Below are 27,003 nucleotides of genomic sequence, written 5' to 3'. Positions count from 1 at the left end.
GATCTGTCTCGTCTTGGTGAATAAGTTGATTGGCTTGTGCAAAGTCTTGGATATTGTCTTGCCACTCGTCGACATGCATTCGTGCAAATGAGGATTACAGGGGACAGGAGGGGACAGACACGGAGCTTATTCACTTGGAATACCTGGAAACTCACAGTTGCGCCACACGCTCAAATGAAACGGTCACTTATTTATCCACTGTTGCACATTCTTTGCAACAATTGATATGTTAGCCATGTTAGTCAATTAATGACAGATATTATACGGTACAGTGGTGCAAACGTTCTTTTTTTATGCTCTCGTGGTTGCGAGGACTAGTCCACCTGGGTACCCTTGTACCCCAAAAGGATGCTATAATAATAATTATTATTATTATTATAGGGATGCTGTCTTAAACGCGATGATGATGCGCAGGGCTCGGTGGATTTGCTAAGGTGGATTCTTAAATCTTCACAATGACATTTGGCTAAACCCCGCGTGGACCCGTAATTTTTGATCATTTTTTCCCGATTTGTTTTTGCGCACCAAGAAACCACTGCGACCTCTGTCCCCACACCTCCCAAGTTCTGTCTCGGGTTCGGTTCGCCCCCCGAGGAGGGAGATGGCCGCAATCGCCAGCTCCCTGATCCGTCAGAAGCGTCAGGCCAGGGAGTCCAACAGCGACCGGGTCTCCACCACTAAACGGCGACCCCCCAGCCCCCCCAGCAAAGACCCCCGCTCCATCTGCGAGCGGCACTTCTTGGGGGTCTTCAGCAAAGTCCGTTTCTGCAGCGGCAAGAAAAGACCTGTCCGGCGGCGATCAGGTCAGTGCTGTTAGTAGTTTTGTGATGAATGAAACGGTAAACCCACCCAGTCCCAGCCAGGCAGCCCCCCTCAATCGAGACGTGGCATTACCGCAGTCGCATGCAAGGCTCAATCTAATCCGATGGAGGTAGATTTTAGATTTTAGCCTCGGTGGCTGGATGGAAAATGCGATGCGAAAATTCCACCTGTTCCATAAGCTCACGTGTCTGTCGAGATCCCAGTTTATCCACATATTACAGTATCAGCCTTGATGTAAAAATGATGTATATGTGTGACGTCACCAATATTAATTATATTGCTGTTATCATAATAATCGATTATCTTTGCACCATTGTTGACATCATAATATTTTAGTCAAAAGGCTGTGTGCATTAGGCACAACATGTAGGCTACATCTAAATATGTAGGCTATATGCATATAGAAATATTTCAGCCAGCTATTTTACATTACATTTGTAAATCTCAAATCTCCCTGCAAGGGTTAAAAAAAAAAAAAAAAAAAGAAAGCTTTACAAATTCAATAAGAATGCAGATTGAGACATAGAAGAGAGAAGTTGCACCGCAGTGCACCAATGCTCTTTTCAGATGAAATGTTTAATGGTTATGTTTATTGCAGAGGGGTGCTTTACTGCAGTGTAAGGAGATAGCTATAATGATTAAGAGGCTACCCCGGCTGTATTGATGGCCCCCGGGCTGAGTGCCTACTACACTATGGTGATGCCTCCCCCCTTTCCTGGTTGCACAGTTAAAAAGGAACAGTGCAAATCACTCCTAAGTCCTAACCTAATCCAAATAACTGTCATATGATGTCTTAACTAACTGTCTCTATAGTGAGACAGACAGACAGACGGAGAGAAAGAGAGATAGAGAGAATAGATACAGACAGACTGATGGTGCAAATCAGTGCAAATCACTCCTAACCTAATCCAAATAACTGTCATAATGACGTCTTAACTAACTGTCTCTATAGTGAGACAGACAGACAGACAGATGGAGAGAAAGAGAGATAGAGAGAATAGATACAGACAGACAGACTGATGGCATAGACAGTAGACAGACCCCCCCCACCTCCCATGTCCCTTTATCATCCCTTAATGCTCATGATTTGACATTTTGACAAACAGCCGTCGCTGGAGAATTTGTCTGTTAAAAGAATGTTGTTGTTTTTCCTTGTATCCCCGTAAGATGCGCCCTCGAAACCTCCACAGGTGTCCCGTAAGGGCTTCAGGCTAGGTCAGTAGCTCAGCCTCCATCCGTGTGTGATGTGTTTTTTACCCGTCTCCACCCCCCCACCGCCCCATCTCGCGCCCATGTCGATAGCCTTTTTTTGCGAGGGAAGAGGGGGTGGGAGGGTTTCTGGTTGGGGAGGGATGGGGGGCTTTAAGCACCACTCTGATGATGCTCGTGACCCTATGCTGATTTCTTTATACGTACTGTGCTTTCGATTTGGATCTAATTTCAGTTTCTTTCTTTTCCTTATTTGTCTAGTTGAGTGGTAGTCTCTTGTGGTGTCTATGGCAACTCTCTCCCTCTTCTACTTTGTTTTTAGTTCTTAGTCTTTCTGTTCCTATGTGTTGGATCAGTTTTCATTCTCTCTATTTCTTCTGCTCCTCTGGTGTATCTATGTGCGTGCGTGTTCGACATGTGTGTAACATGTGAAGTATTGCTGTGTGAGTGTGGTGGAGGTCCGCATATTGGTGTTCATTGTCGTACTTGTTGTGTTTTTCCTGTCAAACGTGTCGACTACAACAGTAGAGGTGACCATTCACCATTTCATGGTCATAACGCCATTTGTCTAACATACCCGAAATGTACCTGTTTTATGTCTTTGCATTGGTAAAGTTGTTCAAATTTCAATGGTTCATTCATAGACACAGGTACAGTATACTCACGGTCAACACATCCCTAGCCAAAGCACATACAATCTTCTCTTACACTATCACACACATTCACTCAAATTCTGAATTTACCACTCCATTTCTTTCTCCTCACATACCTGTACACTCCACTTGCACGCACGCATGCACAGGCATACACACACACACACACATGCACGCACGCACGCACGCACGCACGCACGCACGCACGCACGCACGCACGCACGCACACACACACACACACACACACACACACACACACACACAGGCATATACACACACACACACACACACACACACGCACAGGCATATACACACATACACACACACAAACACACACACACACACACACTGCCCTAAATTGTCTTAGAATAAATAGAGTGAACTTACAGTAATAGGCTCTTGGCGTGTCCTTCCCCCTCAAACAAGAGAAATGATCCCTGTCTTTCTTCAGCTGAAGTCCTAAGCTCTCTTTGTAAAGGATTGCACAAGCAAAAGTCCATCCTCCCACAAACTCAACCTGAAAAAACACTCGTTCCTGTAAGCCCTGCACCCCATTCTGTCTCTTTATCTCCATCTTTCCTCCTCATTCTCATAAACGTACACAAATAAATACAGTACACACGTCACACACACACTCCACTCCCTGCCCAGCCCATGATGGATGTTGGCGGGCCTGTCCCAAGGATTGATGGCTCCGCCTTGGGGGGTAGGTGAGTTGTGGATTGATGGGCATGAGTTGAATGATGTACAGTTGAGCCGACATTAACCATCACTGATGTTGGGTCACTTTCTCAGGCCAACCCTGGGCTCTGTAGTATGGTGTGGATCAAATAAGGGACTCTTTGAGACTAATCAGTTCCAGGATAAGTGTTATGCCCCATAGATCCAATGTGTACATTATGGTGGTTCTAACTAGTCTAAAGTCAGATACTCTAGGCACAGCATCATCTGGTTTTGTCCACTTGCAAACAAGTCTTTTTGACTAATTGGATGGGAATATTAACTTACTTGCATACAAGGACAATTGTTTTAGGTCAAACACAAGTGAGATAAAGGATTTATTAATTATTTCTGAGTGTTTACTTTACAGACAAGAAAAAAAATCGCACCAGTACAAGTACATGGTTACACAAATTGAGAATAAAACACAATAAAAACAGACAACAGACAACTCTCTTACTCTTCTGTTACACATTTCTTAATCAGAGCTTTGAACTTTCCCAGGGAGACAAGATTATTAAACTGTAGTGTGTTCTGGAGGTTATTCCATGACCAGATTATTAATCTGTAGTGTGTTCTGGAGGTTATTCCATGACCAGATTATTAATCTGTAGTGTGTTCTGGAGGTTATTCCATCACCAGATTATTAATCTGTAGTGTGTTCTGGAGGTTATTCCATGACCAGGGCGCAAAATAAAAGAAAGCTGCTCTGCCAAGTTCCAAGCAAATCCTGGGTACCCGGTAGTTGCAACCTTCTAGTGGAGCGAAAATCATAACAGGTGTTGGTGAGTGATATGAGATTACATAGATATGCAACTGAACTGCCTTTTCCTTCAGCTATTTTCTAGGTTAAACTTTGCAACGTTTTTTGCTTTAATATCACCACCCAATGTTCATGCAACACAATTGCATATAGAATCCAGTGAGCTCACCACGCCCGAGAGCACTTGAGTGCGATTGATTCAGTCCAAGCTCTAAACAAGCCAGACAATGCACAGCATCAAAGTAAACGTGTGTGAAAGACCATTGAGAGAACTCAGATCATTGTTCTCTCACAAAGCATCTCTGCCCTCTCCAGATACAGTGAACAGACTTTTCTCACGTACATTTTTCTAGCCTTGCCTTGGATTAACACTAGAACAGCACTACACCAACTGTCAAATGTTATTTCAAATTTGAAAGTGACAGTTAAATCTAAGTGACAGTTGACACTAGAACAGCCGTGCCTACTAACCTACTAAAAGAGCCGCCTCTTTAAAATGCTAACCTGCTATTTACACACAGCGACCACTAGTTGGCCGCTTGTAAATTAGCCTGCTTCCTACACAGAAAAACTGCAAAATAGCTTTATACTAGCTCATCCTGATGTGATTTAGAAAATGTAAGGATACTGGGTGGTAGAACGCACATATCTAGGAAAAGTCATGAAAGGATGGTCCTGAAATTTGATTGAGTGCAAAGATATAACATGTTTTTTTACTCACAGGGGTCAAATGACCCCACCCATGGCTGATTAAGTGTTAAGGGCTCCTATAACCTTGGGCTAAGCCTGGTTTCCGACTTGCTCCCTCACAAGTGTTGATTGCTCTTGCCTAAGCCTAGCAGCATCCCAGCCTTGTTCAAATATCACCATCACAAAGTCGGAGGTCAATTCAGGGGTATTATTAAGCTATGATGAACTTTGAGCCTGCTCTCTTCAGGATAACCACAGCATTTGATTAATTAGGGATCATTTAGTGAATTTGTGTCAGTAAAACCCAGAATATGACAGTGTCTCACCTTCATCTTCTCAAAAACAGCTATGTTCAAAAGATTGGTTACTGGTGGTGAGCAGGGACATACTCAAGATATTGTTTCAAGACGACAAGTCACTCATCAGATATACTACTTAGTATACCCAACATCAGGCATGCCCTGAACTTTATGTCATCCACAGTTGACCCAACATCTTTACCTTCAAGAACCACCCGCACTATTAACATCACCAGAGAGGGCAGTACGTAGATACAGTAATATGGTTGCAGGACAGGCGCATCAAAAATGTTTCAGATATGAAAAGTTAGCGAGTTATATAATTATAATACTACTATAATACCAGGAGGTACCAAGTCAATTCTCTGCCCCCCTTACTCCAATTTGATAACCAATTTGTATTTGATAAATAATCATCCCCAAATGTGTTTTGAGCCTAATCAGCGTGAGCGTCAGTTGGCGTGGTGTGAGGTGAGGTGGTGATGATCGGGGGCATGGTCTGACGTGCCCCTGGGGGGGGGGGGCGTGGCGGGGTCTTTCCTCTGTTTCAGAGCCGCAGCTGAAGGGCATTGTGACGCGACTGTTCAGCCAGCAGGGCTTCTACCTGCAGATGCAGCCGGGGGGCAACATCGATGGCACCAAGGACGAGAACAGCGACTACAGTGAGTGTCAGTCAACTACAACTCCCAGCATGCAATGCTCTTACCCATGAGTCACCAAGTTTGTTACCTTCATTACCACTTTTTTAAGTGGCTACATTTGAGTACATTTAGCTTCTCATGTGGTATGGTATTTTATAATGATTATAATGATTTTACTTGATAAGATTTCGTTTTTTTTGTAAGTTTAGTGAATTGCATTGGTCAATATTGTAACCTGAATAGACCTATAGATGCCAACAGAACTGTTAAAACCAGCCCTTAATTTTCCACTTATGATACCAGTCTAATCTTGTCAACTAATGTTGTCAACTAATATTGCCATATTGATATTCTTAATAAGTATTATTATTGTTAATTGGTAGCAAGAGTTGGGATCAACCCCCCCCCCCCCCTCCCTTTTCCCGACCACTCTGGTCAATACAACTACTTTGCACTACTGCTAGTTGCACGCACCCCTGGTCAATGTGATCACTCAATTACCAGCTCTACTGCTGTTTACATTCTTTATTTCTTTGGCACATTGCACATACCTCCTTTGATATAGACACTACATATACATCAGTACATACCATACTGTACATAGCTACTTAACTGGACATAGCTCAGAACTGTACCTCTAACTACCATACTTACCATACTGTACTTTTCTCTGTCATGTCTTTTTAACGTTTTTTTTACATCATGATTTATATCACTAGTTGCACTTCTGGTTAGATGCTAAACTGCATTTCGTTCTCTGGTACTTGTACTCTGCAATTACAATACATTTGAATCTAATCTAATCTAATCTAATCCCTTGGGTGCCACTGTGTGGCTGTAAGTGCCATTGTTTTTGATTCCACTCTAAAAGCTTGTGATTGTCGATGGATGCTCGTGGCCAGCACTTCCTGCAATTGTTGGGCAGTTTAATTCTCAAGAGAAATGTCTTCCTTAGGATCCTTCTGTAGGCCTTTGCCCCTTATTTTCTTTTTATGGTTACCATGGTCACCTCTCCAAATCAGCTCATTGATTCTCCCTAGCATCTCCCCAGGAGCCATGTCCCAGTGAAAGAACAGCTTTGCCTGAAGAAAGAAAGATGTGCCCCTCAGAAAAGTCGTGACGTTAGAATTATAAGGTTCTATCTCAATTTTTGTCAAAATGTAGTTTTCTCCATAATCTGATCCATTAGGTGTTTATTAATGCCTGTGTGGTGTTATTTTTTTAAATGTTGACATTTTTGAGTTAGTCATTCATAAAATACAAAGGTTCCATCTCACAAAACATAATGGAATGTAAAAACTTTGACGCTCAATATCTCTGAACTGCCCTAAACGGAGATAGAACCTTATCATTCTAAACGGAGATAGAACCTTATCATTCTAAACGGAGATAGAACCTTATCATTCTAAACGGAGATAGAACCTTATCATTCTAAACGGAGATAGAACCTTATCATTCTAAACGGAGATAGAACCTTATCATTCTAAACGGAGATAGAACCGTATCATTCTAAGCTCACGAAGTGCCTCAGTGGAGGAGCAGTTATCTGCATGACCAACAGTCCCTCAAGTTAGTCTTTTCTAGGAACTTGGGTTTAGGATTTGAGGAAGAGCCTCTAAAGAGCCCATTGAGCTACTTGAGAATTGCCTCTATACCCTCTAGGAACTGTGCCAGAACAAACGGAACAACCGATCTGTCTCTCTCTCTGGAACATTCTGTTCATTTTGAAGGAGCAGAGTCAAAGGGACAATGGAGGAGACAGCCTACTCAGTCAAGAACAGTCAAGCTGTGTTAATTTTCTGCACAATGAACGGTGTGCTTTACATGCATGATCAGACCTTCAGGATATATTTGGTAACGTCCCCTGCTGGGGAACATTTGTGCATGAAGAACAGAGTCAATATGAAGGAACATCATGCATGCAGTATACTGTATCATTATGGTTTCTTAGAAAACCATCTAAACCGATCTAGTAAACTGGGTGGTAGATCTTTAAGGGCCTCAGAGCAGGTTTAAAGTTTAGTTCTGCTGTTGGAATATGAGTTATTGCTGCTCTGTTGCGGTGTTCTGGAAGTGGTTCTGATTTGGCTCAGCTGTATCAGGATATCCCCTTCGCTAGGCAGTCCTCTCGTTGCAAACTGCGACACTTTAAATAAATGTGCAATAACACTATTGTGCAATATGACAACCCTAGTCGTCTATCTGTACAGTATAGTATAGTGGATAGTGTACATAGCCTCTATTTATGTAAACCAGCTCCTTCCCTTCTTGTGTTTTTTTTTTTAAAGTGTTTTTTTTTCTTTCCTAACACCAGGGGAGCCACCCCTCCTACATTTCGTTGTTTGGTACCTGTACTGTAGCAATGACAATAAAGTCCATTCATTCATTCGTTGGTGGGCAAAGCTGGCCCAGGAATAAAATAGCGCAGTAAACTGCAGTGAATAATTCAGCAAATAGAACTAAATATACTCCTCTTCTCCATTTGTACCAACTGAATAATTCTCCCACATGAGTCTCGAGCTCAGAGACAAGACTGAAGATGACATGGGGAAGGAAGAAAGGGAGAAGGAAAAAAACATGTACTGGAAGGAGAGAGAACATGTAGGAATATTAGAATGTAAGAGAGAACTCGTGAGCTTAGAATTATAAGGTTCTATCTCCGTTTAGGGTAGATCAGAGATATTGAGCCGTCAAAGTTTTTACATTCCATTATGTTTTGTGAGATGGAACCTTTGTATTTTATGAATTCCTAACTCAAAAATGTCAACATTTTAAAGATAACACCACACAGGCATTAATAAACACCTAATGGATCAGATTATGTAAAAAACGATCGATTTTCACAAAAATGGAGATAGAACCTTATAATTCTAACGTCACGGGCTGGAGAACTAGTGGGAGAAATGTACCGATACAGAGAGAAGGATATGAGCTGGAGCGTGAGAGATGGAACGAGGAAGAGATTGAGACGGAGAGAAATAAGAGAAGATGGGCTTTGCACTCACCTATCGATCTCTGTGATGGATTATTAGAATAATAGATTACCTCCACCCTAGAACTGCTCGACCTCCTGACCTTAGCGATGGGCAGTGGTGACAGCAGAAATAATTTATTTTCAGGAGGTGGTTCTGTTGGACTGTTGGGATCAGCAAAAAGAGCGTTCACTGCATACTGGGTGGGAGTGTGTGTGTGTGTGTGTGTGTGTGTGTGTGTGTTCGTTCGTTTATATGTACGTCACGTGGGCGTCTTGGTAAGTGTGATTGACTAGTAGGATAGAACACAATTATATGAGAGTGGCAGGAAACCGCCATTAAACTAATTAGCTACCTGTGTTACATTTGAAGTTAGCAATCCAACGCTCTGTAATTGAGTTGTGTCGGCGGTTGATCGCCTCCTAAAATTACCTGCACGAATTGAGGCTCATGAACAATATATTTCCCAGAGAGACTGGAAATTTGCGCAACCAGGGCATTTCCCATTTCCATGGCCCAGCACTTTCTAAACCGTTCTGGGGTTTTATTATCAGCCCAGGCATTAAGCACATCAAACAGGCCTTACCTTCCTTGTTGGATTTGCCAGGGCCGATTAGAGTTCAATCGGAAGGCTAATGCTCCTGGGATTTGGCTTCCTTAGCACTGGCGGACTCAGGGGGTGGGGCAGGGGGGGCGACCGCCCCTCCTGGTGCCCCCACGGTTGAAAAACGTCTCTCTTAAGTGCCTTTTTGAGTGGCAAAAATGCCCTTTTGAGTGGCAGAATTAGAGGACGTGCCCTATTGGCTGCCCTTCCAATGGGCTAAACTTGACCATGTGCACTGATGGGGTCCCATGTTGTGCAGTAGGTGCCCTTTTTTTCTTTTCGCCCCCCCCCTGCCCTTCAAACAGCCTGCGTCCGCCACTGTTCCTTAGTCATTTTGACACATTTGTCCTTTGATGGAGGAAGATCCTGGAAATCTTTTTATACTCGCATATGACAGGTTAGGCTAGCTTTAGCTGATGTGTTTCAGTGACAAATTGGGGGTGTTACAGGTGTCACTTTTATTCATTTTTATTTATTTATATGTACAGTAAAAATGTTTACGATTTGAAATGTAGGTCGTTTGGAGGGAATTAAAGGACCCCCAGTAAATTGGATTAGAATAGAATAGAATAGAATAGAATAGAATAGAATAGAATAGAATAGACTTTATTGTCGTTGTACAGTTGCCTATACAATGAAATTGTAGTGGCTCTTCCGAAGGTGCAAAAAACAGAAAACATATTCACATATTCACAAACATATACACATTATAACATATCTAGACTAATATTACACACTAGACAATTAAAAAGCGAAAATGCTATAAAACAAGCTAAGAGTCAATGAGGTCCGTGGTGTCAAGTGCAAATAAAGACAACAATCTTAAGAAAATAAAAACAACTATAAAAGCAAGCTAAAAGACATGAGGTCAGTGGTGTTATAATACTATAATACTGTAAAAATATATAAATGTATAAATAGGCACTTAGAATTAATTAATTTAATTAAGATTAAATGTTTTTTCTTGGTAATCAGACTTATCTATCTAATGAGCAGTGGCAGGAAATCATCATTTATATGGATATAGATTTCAATCTCCAACTGCCACTGTCTCTCTCTGCCACTGTCTCTCTCTGCCACTGTCTCTCTCTGCCACTGTCTCTCTCTGCCACTGTCTCTCAGGCCATGGAGGCCAGCAGAGGCCATTATTCCTGATCTATTTTCCTCTCTGGACAGTTCACTGAATCCTATGTTTCTATGTAGTGGCTGACAGTAGCGACAACTTTCATCCAGAACATTTTGCACAGATCCTCAGAGAGACACATTTTGTTGAAAGAGAGAGAGAGAGAGAGAGAGAGAGAGAGAGAGAGAGAGAGAGAGAGGGGGAGAGAGAGAGAGAGAGAACAGAAAATAGAAAATAGAACAAGTGGTGTTAATGGAGAGATAAGGGGTGCCACATTAGCCGGCTTTTCACAGCAGGACTTACACTGTGTGTGCCAAGGCCCGTTGCTTCTCCACAGTCAGTCCCTGGTTTTAGCCTCCTCTCCTCCCCTGTTCCTCTCCTCCCCTGGTCCTCTACTCCTCTCCTCCCCTGGTCCTTGTGAGTCCCAACTGGGCTAACGGTGTGGTTAAGATATTGTTATCATCATCATAGTATTATTTTTTTTCCTATCTTTGGTTCACAATGGACGACATGCACCTCTAAGGGAAGTCCACTTTAGAAAACAGTCCACCTTAGAAGGATTCCACTTTTGGCTCTGAGGGTAGTTCACTGTTGTCCATGGCCCTAATTGAGCAATAATACAGAAGATTTATCATCAATATTGTCATGGGTAGAGGGGGTGTTGTTAGATACGAAGTGCCGCAGTGTATTGACAGTGCCCTGCGTAATTATTGGGACAGTGAACCATCTTTTCTTCTTTTGGCTCTATACTCGAAAGGTTTTGGATTTAAAATCAACAATTGTTTATGAGGTTAAAGAATAGATTGTCAGCTTTTATTTAAGGGTATTTGTGTACGTATTAGTTTCTGGTCATCAACTGTAGACGTCTTACTTTGTCTACCCACCCGTTTGCAATTGCTGAACTATTGCTTCTTTTTTTCCCCCTTATTTTACTGATGTTTGAAAACTGATTGAGTCTGTGTATATGTTACGGTCAGAGCTAAAGAACCCAAGCGCAGACATAAAGGACACGTATATAAAAGGAACCAGGTTTTAATGAAGGAACAGGCGGGAACAGAATGGCAGGATAGAATGTCAAACACGGTAGGGTGGCAGGGCAGGTAGGCAGGTAGACAGACAGGTAGGCAGACAGACAGACAGACAGACAGACAGGTAGACAGGCAGACAGACAGACAGACAGACAGACAGACAGGTAGACAGACAGACAGACAGGTAGACAGGTAGACAGACAGACAGACAGGGCAGGTAGACAGACAGGACAGGTAGACAGACAGACAGACAGACAGACAGACAGGTAGACAGACAGACAGGTAGACAGACAGACAGACAGGTAGACAGACAGACAGACAGACAGGTAGACAGGCAGACAGACAGACAGGTAGACAGACAGACAGACAGACAGACAGGTAGACAGACAGACAGACAGGGCAGGTAGGCAGACAGACAGACAGACAGGACAGGTAGACAGACAGGACAGACAGACAGGACAGGTAGACAGACAGGTAGACAGGACAGGTAGACAGACAGACAGACAGACAGGTAGACAGGACAGGTAGACAGGACAGGTAGACAGGACAGGTAGACAGGACAGGTAGACAGACAGACAGACAGACAGGACAGGTAGACAGACAGACAGACAGGACAGACAGACAGACAGACAGGACAGGTAGACAGGACAGGTAGACAGACAGACAGACAGGACAGGTAGACAGACAGACAGGACAGGTAGACAGGACAGGTAGACAGGACAGGTAGACAGGACAGGTAGACAGACAGACAGACAGGTAGACAGGACAGGTAGACAGGACAGGTAGACAGACAGACAGACAGGTAGACAGGACAGGTAGACAGACAGACAGACAGACAGGTAGACAGGACAGGTAGACAGACAGACAGACAGGTAGACAGGACAGGTAGGCAGACAGACAGACAGGGCAGGCAGACAGGCAGACAGGCAGGCAGACAGGCAGACAGGCAGACAGGACAGGTAGGCAGGACAGGTAGGCAGACAGACAGACAGACAGGGCAGGTAGGCAGACAGACAGACAGACAGGACAGGCAGACAGGCAGACAGGGCAGGTAGACAGACAGACAGACAGACAGGACAGGTAGACAGACAGACAGACAGGGCAGGTAGGCAGACAGACAGACAGACAGGGCAGGCAGAAACTGGGTAGTGACACTATAGAACAGAGAGAGACCGGTTAAACAAATACTAGACACATGAAACTTCTGAGAGACAAATGTTACTAAGTGGCCGAAAGAGAGACTGACGAGTAAGACCAACAAGACCGATCTGGTGACACACACACACACACACACACACACACACTCACACACACACACACACACACACACACACACACACACACACACACACGTGCCACGGTTTATACCATTGGTTCCATTAGTAGGTCACCAGACCAGTCTTAATTGACACAGTATCTGTTCAGTATCCTAGGGCGGCAGACCCAGTGTTCTCTAGGGACTTAACTTATTCCAGCTGCATCTCATTCCAGTCAGCTGCTCCCTTCTAGAGTCTACTATGTTCTCATTGGCCAAAATATCCTGATTGCATCTTCTCCTTCTCCACCTAGCGAGATGGAATACCATCACAAAAGGAAGCACTGCCCTGCTTCTAGATCGTCCATGAATACAGGAATCTCACTCTGGTTACACTTATGTCAAAAGTGTGTTCAGTCTCCTCCTGCATAATTCATATAGCTACACTATATGGACAAAAGTATTTGGGACAACTGAACATCACACCCATATGTGCTTGTTGAACTTCTCATTCCAAAACCGTGGGCATTAATATGGAGTTGGTCCCACCGTTGCTGCTATAACAGCTTCCACTCTTCTGGGAAGACTTTCTACTAGATTTTAGAATAAGGTTGTGGGGATTTGCTCCCATTCAGCCACAAGAGTATTAATGAGGTCGGGCACTGATATTGGGCGAGAAGGACTGGCTCACAGTCGGCGTTCCAATTCATCCCAAAGGTGTTGGATAGGGTTGAGGTCAGAGCTCTGTGTGCAGGCCAGTCAAGTTCTCCCAGACCAAACTCAGCAAACCATGTCATTATGGACCTCACTTTGTGTATGGGGCCATTGTCATGCTGAAACTGGAAAGGACCTTCCCCAAACTGTTGCCACAAAGTTGGAAGCATACATACAATTCTCTAGAAGCGCACTGTATCCTGTAGCATTAACAATCCCCTTCACTGGAACTAAGGGGCCTAGCCCAAACCATGAAAACAGCCCCAGACGATAATTGTGTCCACATACTTTTGTCCATATAGTGTATACCCACCCGGACACAACTTAATCACAGGGCTGTGACAAACTGTGAGGTGTATCTTGAGGTCTCAGGTGAATAATGTTTCTCTCCTCGTTCTCCCCCTCTCCCCTTTTTCTATGGCTCTCTTCTTTCCCCAGCCCTGTTTAATCTGATACCTGTGGGTCTGAGGGTGGTGGCCATCCAGGGGATAAAGGCTGGCCTCTACATCGGCATGAATGGGGATGGGTCCCTCTACGGCTCAGTAAGGCCAACTCCCTGTCTCTCCATTGTGTGTGTGTGTGTGTGTGTGTGTGTGTGTGTGTGTGTGTGTGTGTGCGTGTGTGTGTGTGTGTGTGTGTGTGTGTGTGTGTGAATGCACGTGTGTGTGTGTGTGTTTGTGTGTGTTATGGATACATTCATACATATTTAAAATATTTTATGTATGGAGCTGTGTATGTAAAACATATTTGGGCTTGAGTTTAGCTGCAATTTGAGAGCATTCCTCAAAAACCTGAGAGATTTGCCTAGATTACGATACACCTGTAAGATAACCATGATTGTTCTGTCAAAGTAAGTATTATTTGAATTGTCCACTTATATTTCTTCCATAGGTAAAATCTATGAAACTACCATGTCCTTATTCCACTGTATTTTTAAGCATGTGTGTGTGTCCGTAGCATGAGATTTAAACCAATCAGGAGTCACCTATGCATCACATGCCCGGCAATACAATAGTAGCTTGAGAAAAGCATGCCCAGGTTCAGATAGCTAGCTCTATCTCAAAAAGTATACATGTCACAGCTTAGATAGGAATCCTGGGAACCAGATACACTTGTGTATAATATGTGTTGTGTACCTTAAAAACTGTTGTAGCAGTCACAAGTTAGAAGATATGTTTGAAATGGAAATTACCAGCTAGAGTGGACTTTTGAACATTCCTCCATTTGCTGTCTTTCCTGGACATACTCTATATGGAACTGTCTATAGCCAGAATACATGGAGCTAAGGAAAGGACAATTCAAACATGGACCTCTGCAATACAAAAGATAAAAGAGTTGATGGAGTGACTGTGTTCGTAAACTGTGTGGATGTAACCTGTAAATATTGTACTGTTATGATTTTATGATATACCAAATATAGTGTAATGAAGAACTTTGGGGGGGTACTCGTGTGTTTATAGTGGGGGGGTAAGAAAAAAAGTCAGGACAGACACTTATTTTGTTTGGTGTTATAAGAGTTTTTCATACTGTTTTGTAATAAATCATTGATTACAAAAAAATACATAAATCCTGGAGTCGTAGACCATTTTGAGAATTGTCATTCACATTTTAAAGGGACACTCTTGGATTGGTATATACATACTGTAAATGTCTCATGAGTTTAGTTCAACTGTCTTACCCCATCAGAACCAAAAAGATGTGCTTGTACTCCATTGTTTGTAATTCATGTCATTGTAAATAAACACAATTAGTTTAGTATAGTATAGTACAGAATCCGCACACTCAAACACTGTGCAAAAACGTTGTTTATTGCGAGCTTTCGGTCATAGACCTTCTTCAGGCATAAAGCAGACAGGTGTCTTAGATTTAGTGGACTACAACAACATACACAAGTATTATTTACAATATACAGTGATGCTTGAAAGTATGTGAATCATAGATTTTGTTTTTGTTTTTACCATGAAATCTTTATTTAATCAGAACCAGTCTTTTTTATCTGACATAACAGGTTTATATTTACCAATTCCATATGTTGGTTTAGAGGAAATCATGCGTGTAGTAGAAAAAATATAGTGAACCACTTCAGTCAATAGCTTGTGGCACCTCCATTAACAGAGATAACTTGGAGTAAACGTCTCATATAGCCACTAATAAGTCTCTGACATCTGTTTTGAGATATTTTTGCCTCCTCCTTACAGAAGTGAGCCAGTTGAGTGAGGTTTGAGGGGTGTCTGGCATGAACTGCCCGCTTCAGGTCCTGCCACAGCATCTCAATTGTTCTTTCTTCTGAGCCATTCTTTGGTAGATGTTTGCTTTGGGTCCTTGTCTTGTTGAAAGACCCATTTTCAGCCCAGCTTTAGCTCCTTGACTGGTGGCTTGAAGTTCTGTTAAAAAATCTCCTGGTATACCTCAAAATTCATGGATCCCTTAATCATGTGGAGTCGGCCAGGTCCAGAGGAGGAGGATGACATTCCCACCACCATGCTTGGCTGTTGGGATATGGTTCTTTTGGTGGTAGACAGAGTTGGGTTTTTTGCTAAACATAGTGGATTTGATTGTGACCAAAAAGGCCAATTTTGGACTCATCTGTGAGGTGTAAAACCTTCAGGCATGTCCAGGCATGTCCACCCTAACCCTAACCCTAACACTCAAACCTTCAGGCATGTCCAGGCATGTCCAGATGGTCTCCGGCAAAGTTAAGAAGGGCAGTTTGGTTCTTTTTTGACAGCAGAGGCTTCTTCCTAGCAACCCTCCCACGAATGCCATTTTGATTCAGTGTTCTTCTTATTGTTGAAGCATGCACAGTTACCTGTGATGCAGCAAGAGAGGTCTGCAAATCTCTATATATTATGTTTGGGTTGGTTTTGACCTGATTTGTTATTTTTCTTGTGGCTATTGGGGATACTTTGGACGGTGTCCACTTCTAGGCCCACTTCTTGTTTTCATGTTAAATGCTCTCACTTTGTAAATGATTTGCCTGAGTGGACTAATGGAGTTCAAATCTTATATAGCCTTCCGCAGACTGCAGAATGATGTGCTCTCACTAACCTCTTCCTGATGTCCTCTGAGATCTCCTTTCCTCTCGGCATGGTGTGTTTTGCATTTACCTGTATGGATAACACAAAACTGACCAGGTTTCTTTTCTCTATTTATCAGAGTCTCATCCAAACTCTTTAATTTAGAACAAGTCATGTCTTCATGGACAGTTGGACACTACATAAAATGATGTCAAACATGGAATATATGTGGCAGTGTGTCTGTGAAATTGCATATTAACTCATACAAATATAATGTTTCTCAGATTCTGTGCATTTCAACAGTAGGCTATATGGACACATACAATAGCACATGTGCTATTGTCTGAAATTCTTCCTCAAACACCCTCTGATACAATAAATAATTCATAGTGGATTCTATGATGGTGAGCTGGCCAGGCCCACCTGTAGCAAAGCAGCTCCAAACCAGGACATTTCCACCCCCATGCTTCACAACTGGTATGAGGTTCTTGTGCTCAAATGCTGTCTTTGGTTTGCGCAAAACACGTCTTCTGTTACTGTGCCCAAATAAATCAACTTTGGATTCATCTGTCTGAGGACATTGTTCCAGAAGTCCTGGTGTTTGTCTAGGTGTTCTCTGGCAAACTTTAGTCTAGCCCTGGTGGTTTTCTTTTACAGCAAAGGTTTCCTCCTTGCACACCTTGCGTGAAAATCGATCTTGTGCACTTTTTCTGATGGTAGATGCATGTACTTTGACATCAACTGTGGCAAAGCTACCTGTAGGTCCTGTGCTGAGATTTTGGGATTGTTGGAGACCTCTTTAAGCATCTCGTGGTCTGTTCTTCGGCTGAACTTGGATGGGATGGCCTGACTGGGCCATGTTGGCTGTTTTTTCAAATGTGACACGTTCTAGTGTTTTGGTCCGCATGTCGGCAACCAATCAAAATGTTCTGACTATTATTTTGAAACACGGAAATACATTTCAACGTTGTTGAGAATCACAACACAAACTCGCTAGTCAAGCCAAAGTACTGCAACGGTGAGTAATCCCCACTGCTACCTAGTTAACTATAACACTACTTTACATTGTTAGCAGGCTCACAAAACAAGCTGTGTTAGTTGACTAGCGATGTGTCATTGATTTTCAACCACGTGGAAATGTATTTACATTTTTCGAAAGAAATTTCAGAACATTAAATCAGATGCCGAAATGCGGACCAAAACACTAGAACAAGTCACAAATGTTCTACACTTGTAAAGTATTTCCCTTCCCAGACTCATACGCATCTACAACCTTCTTTCTGAAGGCCTCAGAGAGCTCTTTTGATCTCGCCATGGTGATACCACTCACTTCAACAATCAAGATCAAACCAAACTAAATGTCTGAGGCTTAAATAAGACAGGCTCATCCACACACACACACACACACACACACACACACACACACACACACACACACACACACACACACACATATATATGTATCTATACACATATGGGGACTGAGCAACCCGAAGTACAACCAGACAAGAATACACCGTCACATCTATAAATAAGTAGCACCCTATACACAGCTAATTTACTAAATTCACTCCATTGGCACCCAATCTCATCAACATTCCGCCCCACTAAGTTAGGTTATAACATTCCAATTACCACCCTCTTGAAAGCCAGACTGAATTGAACCCCAGTGTCAGCAGCTTTTAAGGCTTTTCCACAGAGCCCTCTCATCATCACTTTTATGGGCTGGAGCACAAATCTCCTCCCCCATGGAAAGAGGAGGAGGATCTGTCAGTCGCTGGGCTTTTACAGTAACAGTTGAAAGACCAATTTAATTAAAGAGAGGAAGAAGAAAGCCTCTCCTCAGCCATATGTAGCAGCCCATCTCTCAAGACGTGAATCATGGGAAATTAGCATGACATTGGCAGGTTACAGAGGCCCACAAACAGCGGAGCAGGGTTCATTCAATATTTACAAAAGAGTGTTCTCCTCAAACAGCACACATAGATCAATTTGACGTTGTCAGTCACTGCATCTAAACTACAAGAAATGTCTGATACACTCATGTTACATAGATGTAGCATGAGAGTTATTGTGCTAAAGCAAACCCCATATAATCTCCTCATCCACGGTAGGCACAGTCATATGGCATAATGTGTAATGCTGATGTATATATAACCACTGGTTGGCAAAAGAGTGGCTGGAGATACACTTTTGTATTACCTCCATCTGGAGATTCTCCTCTTCCTAAGGAACACAGGGATGTGTGGTTTTTGATTGTACCCCCCCGGGAAGTTACGGTTTAAGTAACCGGGTGAAAGTAACGGGGATGAATGACGAATTACTATTAGAGCTACTTAGAGCTACTTAGAGCTAAGTGCCTTACTCAAGGGCACACTAGTGGTGGTGATCCCAGGTGGGATTTCAACTCAGGACCTTCTGATCACCAGTCCAACTCACCTATCACCTAGGCCTAGGCTCTCCTCATCATCATATTATCCCTGGCCTTTGAACTTGGTCTGTGTGTGTGTGTGTGTGTGCGTGCGTCCATCCGTGCGTGCGTGCGTGCGTGTACGTGTGTGCCTTTGCATGTGTGCCATTGCAGTTGTGTTCGTCAATACATGACTCACCATGATTACAAATACTGAAAGTGGTTTATATTCCTCAATAAAATAGCTGTATCTCTAAACCTACTCCTGACATGGTTTAAGCAAGAATGCAATTCATTCTCAATTTGTATGACCACTGTAATTGCCACTGAGTTCAAGATAAAACATATGCGTGCTCTAACCATAGGTGCCGAGGAGGACACAGCAATATCGTTTACACAGCCGTCAGTCTAAATTCTGTGTGTTTACATGGCATAAATATGCTCAGCTAGCCGACACAGCAACAGTCCCATTCGGTTTGGTTCCGTGGTTTTGGAGTGTTAAGGGCTTGTGGCAGCTCTAGTGTAGATGATTTTTGAGGGTAGTATACTTTACTTTACTTGTCATCAGTGGTGGTGTTATAGAGAGTTGGTATAGAGTGTTATGGCTATGGTGGGTTTTTAAAGTTGTGATGAGTGATGATGAGCATGATGTTGTATGGTGTATGAGAGCTTTTGGCCATGGGTGTGATGTTGATGTTGAGTGTTGAGAGCTGAAATGCGTAGGGTTTCAGCTGGAGTGAGGAGTTATTATCCATTATTTATAACACTTTCACTGTGACCTACTTTGCAGCACATCGGTAACCACTCTCTCTCTCTCTCTCTCTCTCTCTGTCTGTATCTTGAACTCATCTATCTTTAAGGAAGGACACACTCTCACACATCCTTGAGGATTGTATGCTTACAGTACACATGCAGGCAAACACACACAAACTATTATGCAAGACAAGCGTCAAACAAACACTAATACACACTTCTTACTGAAAACACTCACACATGTTCACACGTCACACAGACTGTTGTACCTTGCTTTCGAATGGTGAGTCAGTGTTGTCAGTGTTTTTCTCAATCTTACACAGACTTAGCCTATTCATTCTTTTTTTATTAGCTCTTATTTATATTGGGGATGCTGCTGAAGAAATTGTGCCGCAGTGAAAGCATCACTGGAGGCACAGAGAGGAGAGAGGAGAGTGGAGGTTGTGGGGAGTGGAGGGGGTAGAGATGGGGGAGGAGGGGACTTCTGACAGAGCTGCCACGCTGCATATGTAAACTGAAGTATTTTGTGTGAAGGTTGCTGTGTGGTCTGTACTTTATCACCATAGACGAATGTGCATTTGTGAAATAGAAAATATATAATCTTAATATAATTATATTTGTTATTAATTAAATTAATTAAATTAATTAATTAATCTTAATATCATTAAGATTAGCAGGAAGGTGTTTGGCTCTGCAATCAAATGAAACAATAAGCCTGTGTGGGTGCTAATGAGAGGGTGTGTGTGTGTGTGTGTGTGTGTGTGTGTGTGTGTGTGTGTGTGTGTGTGTGTGTGAAATGTGAAAGACATTGTCCATGTCTGTTTGTGAATGCATCCCATCTGTGCCTTCAGTATTTGTGTCCTTGTATACTTGTTTCTATGTGGACAGAAATAAATGATTAAAGTGTGTGTGTGTGTGGGAAGGGGGGGTGGGGTTATGCCTGGTATCAGTTGCAAGGGTGAAAGTATGAGTTAGTTTGTATAAATGATTGAGTGTGTGTGTGTGTGTGTGTGTGTGTGTGTGTGTGTGTGTGTGTGTGTGTGTGTGAGTGTGTGTGTTAGAGTTGGGCGGTTTCCAATTTTAGAAACCGTTAAACCGTCTCCAAATTTAACCCTGGTTTACGGTATCCGTGGTAACCGTGGGATTATAAACAGAGTTTTTGATTGACAGGTGGGGTTGGTAGCAGAGATTAACAACAAATCTATGGGCTACAATCCAGTACAAATTAATTAAATTAAAAGCACAGCCTATAGCATCGAATAGGCAAAAAAAATAAAAAAATAATAGGCAGTAAAGCAGCAAATTACATCATTTACAAAATGTTTGTCATCACTTTCATAGATATATAGCAATTTATGACAATTTTATGACGGTATTGACAAATAAAACGTTGCTATTTTCTTCTGCTAGATGTAGATCAAAAAAGTTACAACAGCATGCAAACTGCAAATTTGACATGCTAACGTTAGCTAGCCAGCTTAGTAGCTACATACCCTGAGCTTTGTGCTTTGAATTACTGTAATAACCTTATATGGGTAGAAAGTGCAGCTTCTCTGCTTTCAGGAACTGTTGGATTTTTTTCGATGGTGTAGTGACTACATTATGGGTTCATGTTCTCCTCTTACTGTTGGTTGTGTAGTGGGAGGGAACCAGTTCTGGCACTAGGGGCAGAGGGGAGGATTATTAACGTTGCAACTTCCTGTTTAGACACAACAGTTTTGGTGATCTATTTTCTGGTCCTGTACTGAGAGTACAAGTTGTTATTTTGATTAAACAGTTATCATTACGTTGCCTACGTCTTTCCTTTTTCCTCCGGCACTACAATAGCACATATAGTTTAGGAATTACGGTAATGAGAACAACGCGTGTAAAATGCTGTTAGCGCCGACACAGTTTTATTAAGACGTTTATTATAGCAATTTATGACGGTTTTATGACAGTATTGACAAAGCCTAGGCCCAAGCCTAATGTGTGTCTGTGTGCCTCGTTTGCCCGTTAATTGTGCACGCCCTTGATTGTGTTTTCTTCGTACACTCCCAATGTGACTGGGGTAGCAGTCTAGACAAGAGTCGTACGTACAGGCCTGACTTGGCTCTACACCCAGAATAATAATGATGATGTCATAATGTCACTTCTCAGAGTTCCAGAGTAAAAGGAATTCTTAGTGCCTCCCCCAAAACAGGCCTGATTCTGGTTCTGAATCAGATTCAGTCTGATTTGGATTCAGTCTCTGTAACATGACTTCTGCTGTCTTCTTTTTCGACTTGGGTTCGCCTGGTCCATGCTTGCAACTCATACTGTATCTTCGTACCTCCCCTTTCTCTCCCTCCTACACCTGCTCTACGTATATCTGTCAGACTATTCTACAGGATGTATACATTCATTTATCTGTGAAATTAGTTCGCTCTGTCTTCTTTGCTACTATCCCACGTCAGTCTGTTGTTTTCTATGTGCTCTGCATCTGCCCCTTGTGTGTGTGTGTGTGTGTGTGTCTGTGTGTGTGTGTGTGTGTGTGTCTGTGTGTGTGTGTGTGTGTCTGTGTGTGTGTGTGTGTGTGTGTGTGTGTGTGTGTGTGTGTGTGCCAGGGTTTCCGTTAACCGGTAATTACCGGTCTTTGTCCGGTAAAATTAGTGGAAGTCCGACAAGTTGAAAACTCGTCGGACATAAATGTCCGGTGAAAATAATTCCCTCTAACCATTTTCAGCTGAGCACCAAACACACACACAGAACACTGCCCGAGAGAGAAGGACCCGCCCCCTTTAGTTAGCCTATAGGCTATAGGCTAACTAAAGGGGGCGGGTCCTTCTCTCTCGGGCAGTGTTACACGAGTGTGTGTGTGTGTGTGTGTGTGTGTGTTTGGTGCTCAGCTGAAAATGGTGTCCCGAAGCGGAGCGCTTTAACTTTATCGCACAATAACAAGGATAACAAACAAAACGGACAACATTTACACTAAGATGGAGACAAACTTCAGCGATATGATCTAACAGCCGGTCTTCAGGACGACATACAGACCCGTATGAGCTTACAGGGCTATCCCCTATCTATCTGAGAAAAGGCATAGCCTAGGCTGTAACATCGAACGGAAATTAGCCTATACGCATTGCAAGTTAATTTAAAGCCTATTTATTTTCAAAGAGTTTTATTCTATTTTATTTTATCTGATAAAAGGCATATGAACGGAAATTAGGCTAGCCGTGTCACGCCAGAAGCCTACATGCTTGCACTGTTACTGTTCAATAAAATGTTATACATCTAGACATTGTGGTATTTCTTTATATACGTATCCCAGACTGCCTATCAATTGTTTCTCAATAAACAGTTATGTTCTCCCCATTGTCATACTCCCGAGCTAAACGAAATGCCTTCCCAACCAGCGAGACCTGGTTATAGAAATGACGTTGTTTTATTGATTTAAAAAAAAGGGTAAAACTGGAAAGAGAAAATAGAAAACTCACATTAATCCCAAACAATTTAACAAACTTCAGTTAACGTAATGTGGAGTCCGTTCATTGATCGACGCTGTCTGTTCAGTTCCCAGTGAGGCGCCCGTTCAGCGCTGGACCCGTTCAGCGCTGGATTTGACGCATGGCATAGCGCGCATGCGTCAAATCATGTTATATTATTATATATTATATAGCTCGCATCTAATCGTATCGGATGAGAAATAGACATTAAATGGCATATATAGGCCGCTACACAACAGTAATCACCGCGACAAACAGCTATATTAGATTTGAAAAAAAGAAATATGATTTTGAAAAAAAAATTTTTTATTATATTTTAATATGATGACCGGAATATATCACGTTTGTCCGGTAAATGTAATTCTTCCCGGACACGATGTCCGACGGCAAATTTTTCTAACGGAAACCCTGGTGTGTGCGTGGCCCCACATAGCCAGTTTCACTAACAAGTTCTTTGCCTCTCCTTCAGATCACCGCAGAATATAAATTAGCGTCCCTTTAATCAGTTTACTTTACACTCTCCGAGCGCAGACTGTTACCCCTGAAAGGTGATGTTGGTTTTTCTCTTACTGTGAGCCAGTAGCTTTTCCTCATTATGCATTCCTGGCAGAGGGGACAACTGTTAACGGCAGACCTGTATTCGTGTGAGTGCCTTTGCAGTTGTATCTTTCCTGTGCACAACACTGGTATTCGCTCACATACAGTGCCCACACCTGTTTCATCATCCCTTTCACTTGTCATCATTCAACAATAAACGAGATGACACTCCTCCTATCATCCCCCCCATCAGAGCTTATGCGCTGTACTGTATAACCTTCCCTGTTAGAAGCCCAACAGACATAGAAGAGTGGTGTCCTTGTGGCCAAATTTGGAGTGGGTTCTGGAATGTGTCAGTGTGGCAAAGGGATGAGGAGAAGGGGAGGGAGGAGGAAAAGGGGGGGCTTGGCAGAGAGGGGGGAAGGAGAGTCTGAAGTAAATGACCCTTGTCTGAGTGCCCCTGCAGTGGGTTCTATCGGACAGGAGCATTCTGACCTCCCTGACCCCCTAGAAAGAGAGACGTCTGGTCTCTGACAGCATGCCAAAAGGCCTAGATAAACTCGCCCGCCAACACCCGCCCCGTGTGAATGTCCCACACCCCCCCGCTGACCGACCGGCTTACACACGGGTACATACAGTATCTTGTGTCCTTCACACAACCGTACACCACTGTGTTATAAACGAGCACTCACTCTCTCACACGCACACACACACACACACACACACACACACACACGTACACTCATACAAATTAATTTGCACACATTTTATAAGTATATAGTCAGACGTGAATGCTCAAACATGGCACATATCAAACAGAAATTGTACACAGTATGCTTACACAGAATTATTAAGACATTATGCATTCTCTTTCTCTCTCACAAACAGACACACATACAGTACACACACACACACACACACACACACACACACACACACACACACACACACACACACACACACACACACACACACACACACATAAACACGTACGGGAGTGGAACAGGCACCTCCAGCAGTGAGGAGAATTGGGCTGTCAGTCAAAGGGACAACCTTAAAAGGGCACAGAACTTTGGAGGAGACAGAGATGAATGAAAAATCACCCCACATACCAACCCTGCCAAACATCGACATCTATCTGGACCCCGTTCAATCTGATACAACCAAACTAAGCAAAATCTCATCAAGGAAAATGAACTGAACCAGATCCAATATACTTATTACTAAACGCAAAGTTAAAATGTAAATATTGTGCACTCTGATCATATCGTAACATACATTATTGCATTATTAAGTGGACATGGACAATTCCTTGTAAGATACTGTAATGGTGCCTTTTGATCACCATTCGGTTGTTAAGTCGTGACGTGTTTCCGGGTCCAAAGTTGGCTGAGGCGCTGTCTTCGAAATTATAATAATAATTAATTATATTTATATAGCGCTTTTCCGAGGCTCAAAGACGCTGACAAATATGGGGAAAACGGGAAAGTGCTGCTGTGTCCCTTGTTGTATGAATAGATCCGAGTCTAAAAAACGACTGAACTGTCATTCTACCGCTGTAGTACACTGGTACTATGGTGCAGGGAATTTCGGAATTTCGGAAATTGCTAAACGTCACGTTTGACGTCAGACTTAACAACCGAATACCCTCATAGCTTTACCCAACCCATCTACTGTAGTAACAACAACAAAATCAAACCTCACTTCCTTTTTCCGTTTTCTTTGGGGCTCCTCAGGAAATGTTCACGCCGGAGTGCAAGTTAAAGGAGTCTGTGTTTGAGAGCTACTACGTGATCTACTCGTCCACTGTGTACCGGCAGCAGGAGTCAGGCCGGGCCTGGTTCATGGGCCTCAACAAGGACGGCCAGGTGATGAAGGGGAACCGGGTCAAGAAGACCAAGCCTTCCTCACACTTTGTGCCCCGACCCATTGAAGGTAAGGTTGTTATGCATGTGAATGTCCTACTACAGTATTGCATGTATAAGCAGTTGGGGTTGGTTGGTTGGTCTCATCCTTATGGTGAGATAGTGGGGGAATGGGATCATAGTAGCCTTTTAAAGTTGATTTTATACAAAGTTGACCCCGCCATTAATCAACTTTGTATAAAATAAACTCTAAAAGGCTACACCTTTAACCCTCAAGCATATATTTCACCCTATACATATTATACCTTCCAGAATATAATTATAGACTTTGCTGGCACACGTGATCAAAACGCGTTGCATGCTGGGAAAATTAGACAACTAGCGAAGGCGAGCAATGAGGTAACACATAGGTGACGCGGTCTGGTGAAATGTACAACCAGAAGGCAAAGTCATTTTTCAGTTGTTTTGCATGTGCTTAAACTACAGATTGTAAGCTTTCAAATGATGTGTCATACATTGAAATCGGAGAAGAATTGAACACGACAGGCGTATTTGAATAAATGTTAATAAAATATATTAAAAAAAAATTAAAGGCTACTATGATCCCAAATATATATATATTTTATTATGTCTTCAATGTGTTTGTTGTGGGTTTTCTTTTAAAAACATATAATAATGCCCGATTGTCCACAGAAGAGCTGATACTGCCCCCCCCCCCCCTCCCAGCCCAGTTCAGTACAGTACAGAAATTCTCCCAACCTTATACCTGACCTTGTTTCTCTGTCTGCCCATCCATCTCTTCATTTGCCCTCCATCTTCTCCTCTATTTCCTCAACCTATCTTCCCCTCTATCTCCCCTTCCTTTGTGCCCACACCCTCTGCAGTGTGCATGTATAGGGAGCCGTCGATGCATGACATAGAGGAGAAACAGCGTTCCAGGAAGAGCTCAGGAACTGCCAACATGAACGGAGGGAAAGCCCTCAACCAGAACTCATAGCAACTGGGCCCCAAGGGTGGGGGGCTGCTACCAGGGGGAGGGGCCTCCTCCTGACAAAGGGGGAGGGGCATAACAGACCCCTCCTCACCACCTCCACACCCTCTGAAGGGAGGGTCATCACCCACGACGACAAGGAGCTACTGTACGTATCACCCAAGACGACAAAAATACTGAACACTTGCCTGTGAAAAACCTTTAGACAAATAATGAAGATAACCAGAGGAAAACGAAAAACGAAAAAAAAAACTAAACTAAAACAAACATTTTCCGTCAGGACTTTGGTTTTATGCAAAAAAGAAAAAAATAAGCTGTGACATAAGCTGTGACAAACAAAAGGAATGGTGGTCTCTCTTCACACTAGAAATATCTATCGTTTCCAATTAATGCTGTGAAAAAAAAAGCTACGAAGTGGGAATTTTACCCTGTAAATGCAGTGGATTGATTTGTTATTTTATCATTAGTCAATA

The 27,003-nt window shown here is 42.8% G+C and overlaps 1 protein-coding gene across 2 annotated transcripts; it reads left to right on the top strand.

Moving 5' to 3' along the window:
* Positions 1-601: 601 nt before the first annotated feature.
* On the top strand, positions 602-26,536 carry fgf12a (fibroblast growth factor 12a; the record flags this gene model as incomplete). 2 transcript variants are annotated; one of them, XM_080542803.1, is made up of 6 exons in its annotated part: positions 602-803; positions 1,990-2,037; positions 5,708-5,818; positions 13,932-14,035; positions 25,411-25,609; positions 26,424-26,536. In XM_080542803.1, the coding sequence occupies 6 exons, from the start codon at positions 602-604 to the stop codon at positions 26,534-26,536; spliced, it is 777 nt and encodes a 258-aa protein (XP_080398929.1). The 2 variants fall into 2 exon arrangements, with proteins under 2 accessions (XP_080398929.1, XP_080398930.1); XM_080542804.1 differs by lacking the exon at positions 1,990-2,037.
* Between the last annotated feature and the right edge of the window lie 467 nt (positions 26,537-27,003).

Source organism: Nansenia antarctica (assembly GCF_963989245.1).
Source record: "Nansenia antarctica genome assembly, chromosome: 12".
In the NCBI taxonomy this organism is placed as follows: Eukaryota; Metazoa; Chordata; class Actinopteri; order Argentiniformes; family Microstomatidae; genus Nansenia; species Nansenia antarctica.
The sequence above is the reverse complement of the archived record's forward strand: the minus strand, read 5'-3'. Positions and strand labels throughout refer to the sequence as shown.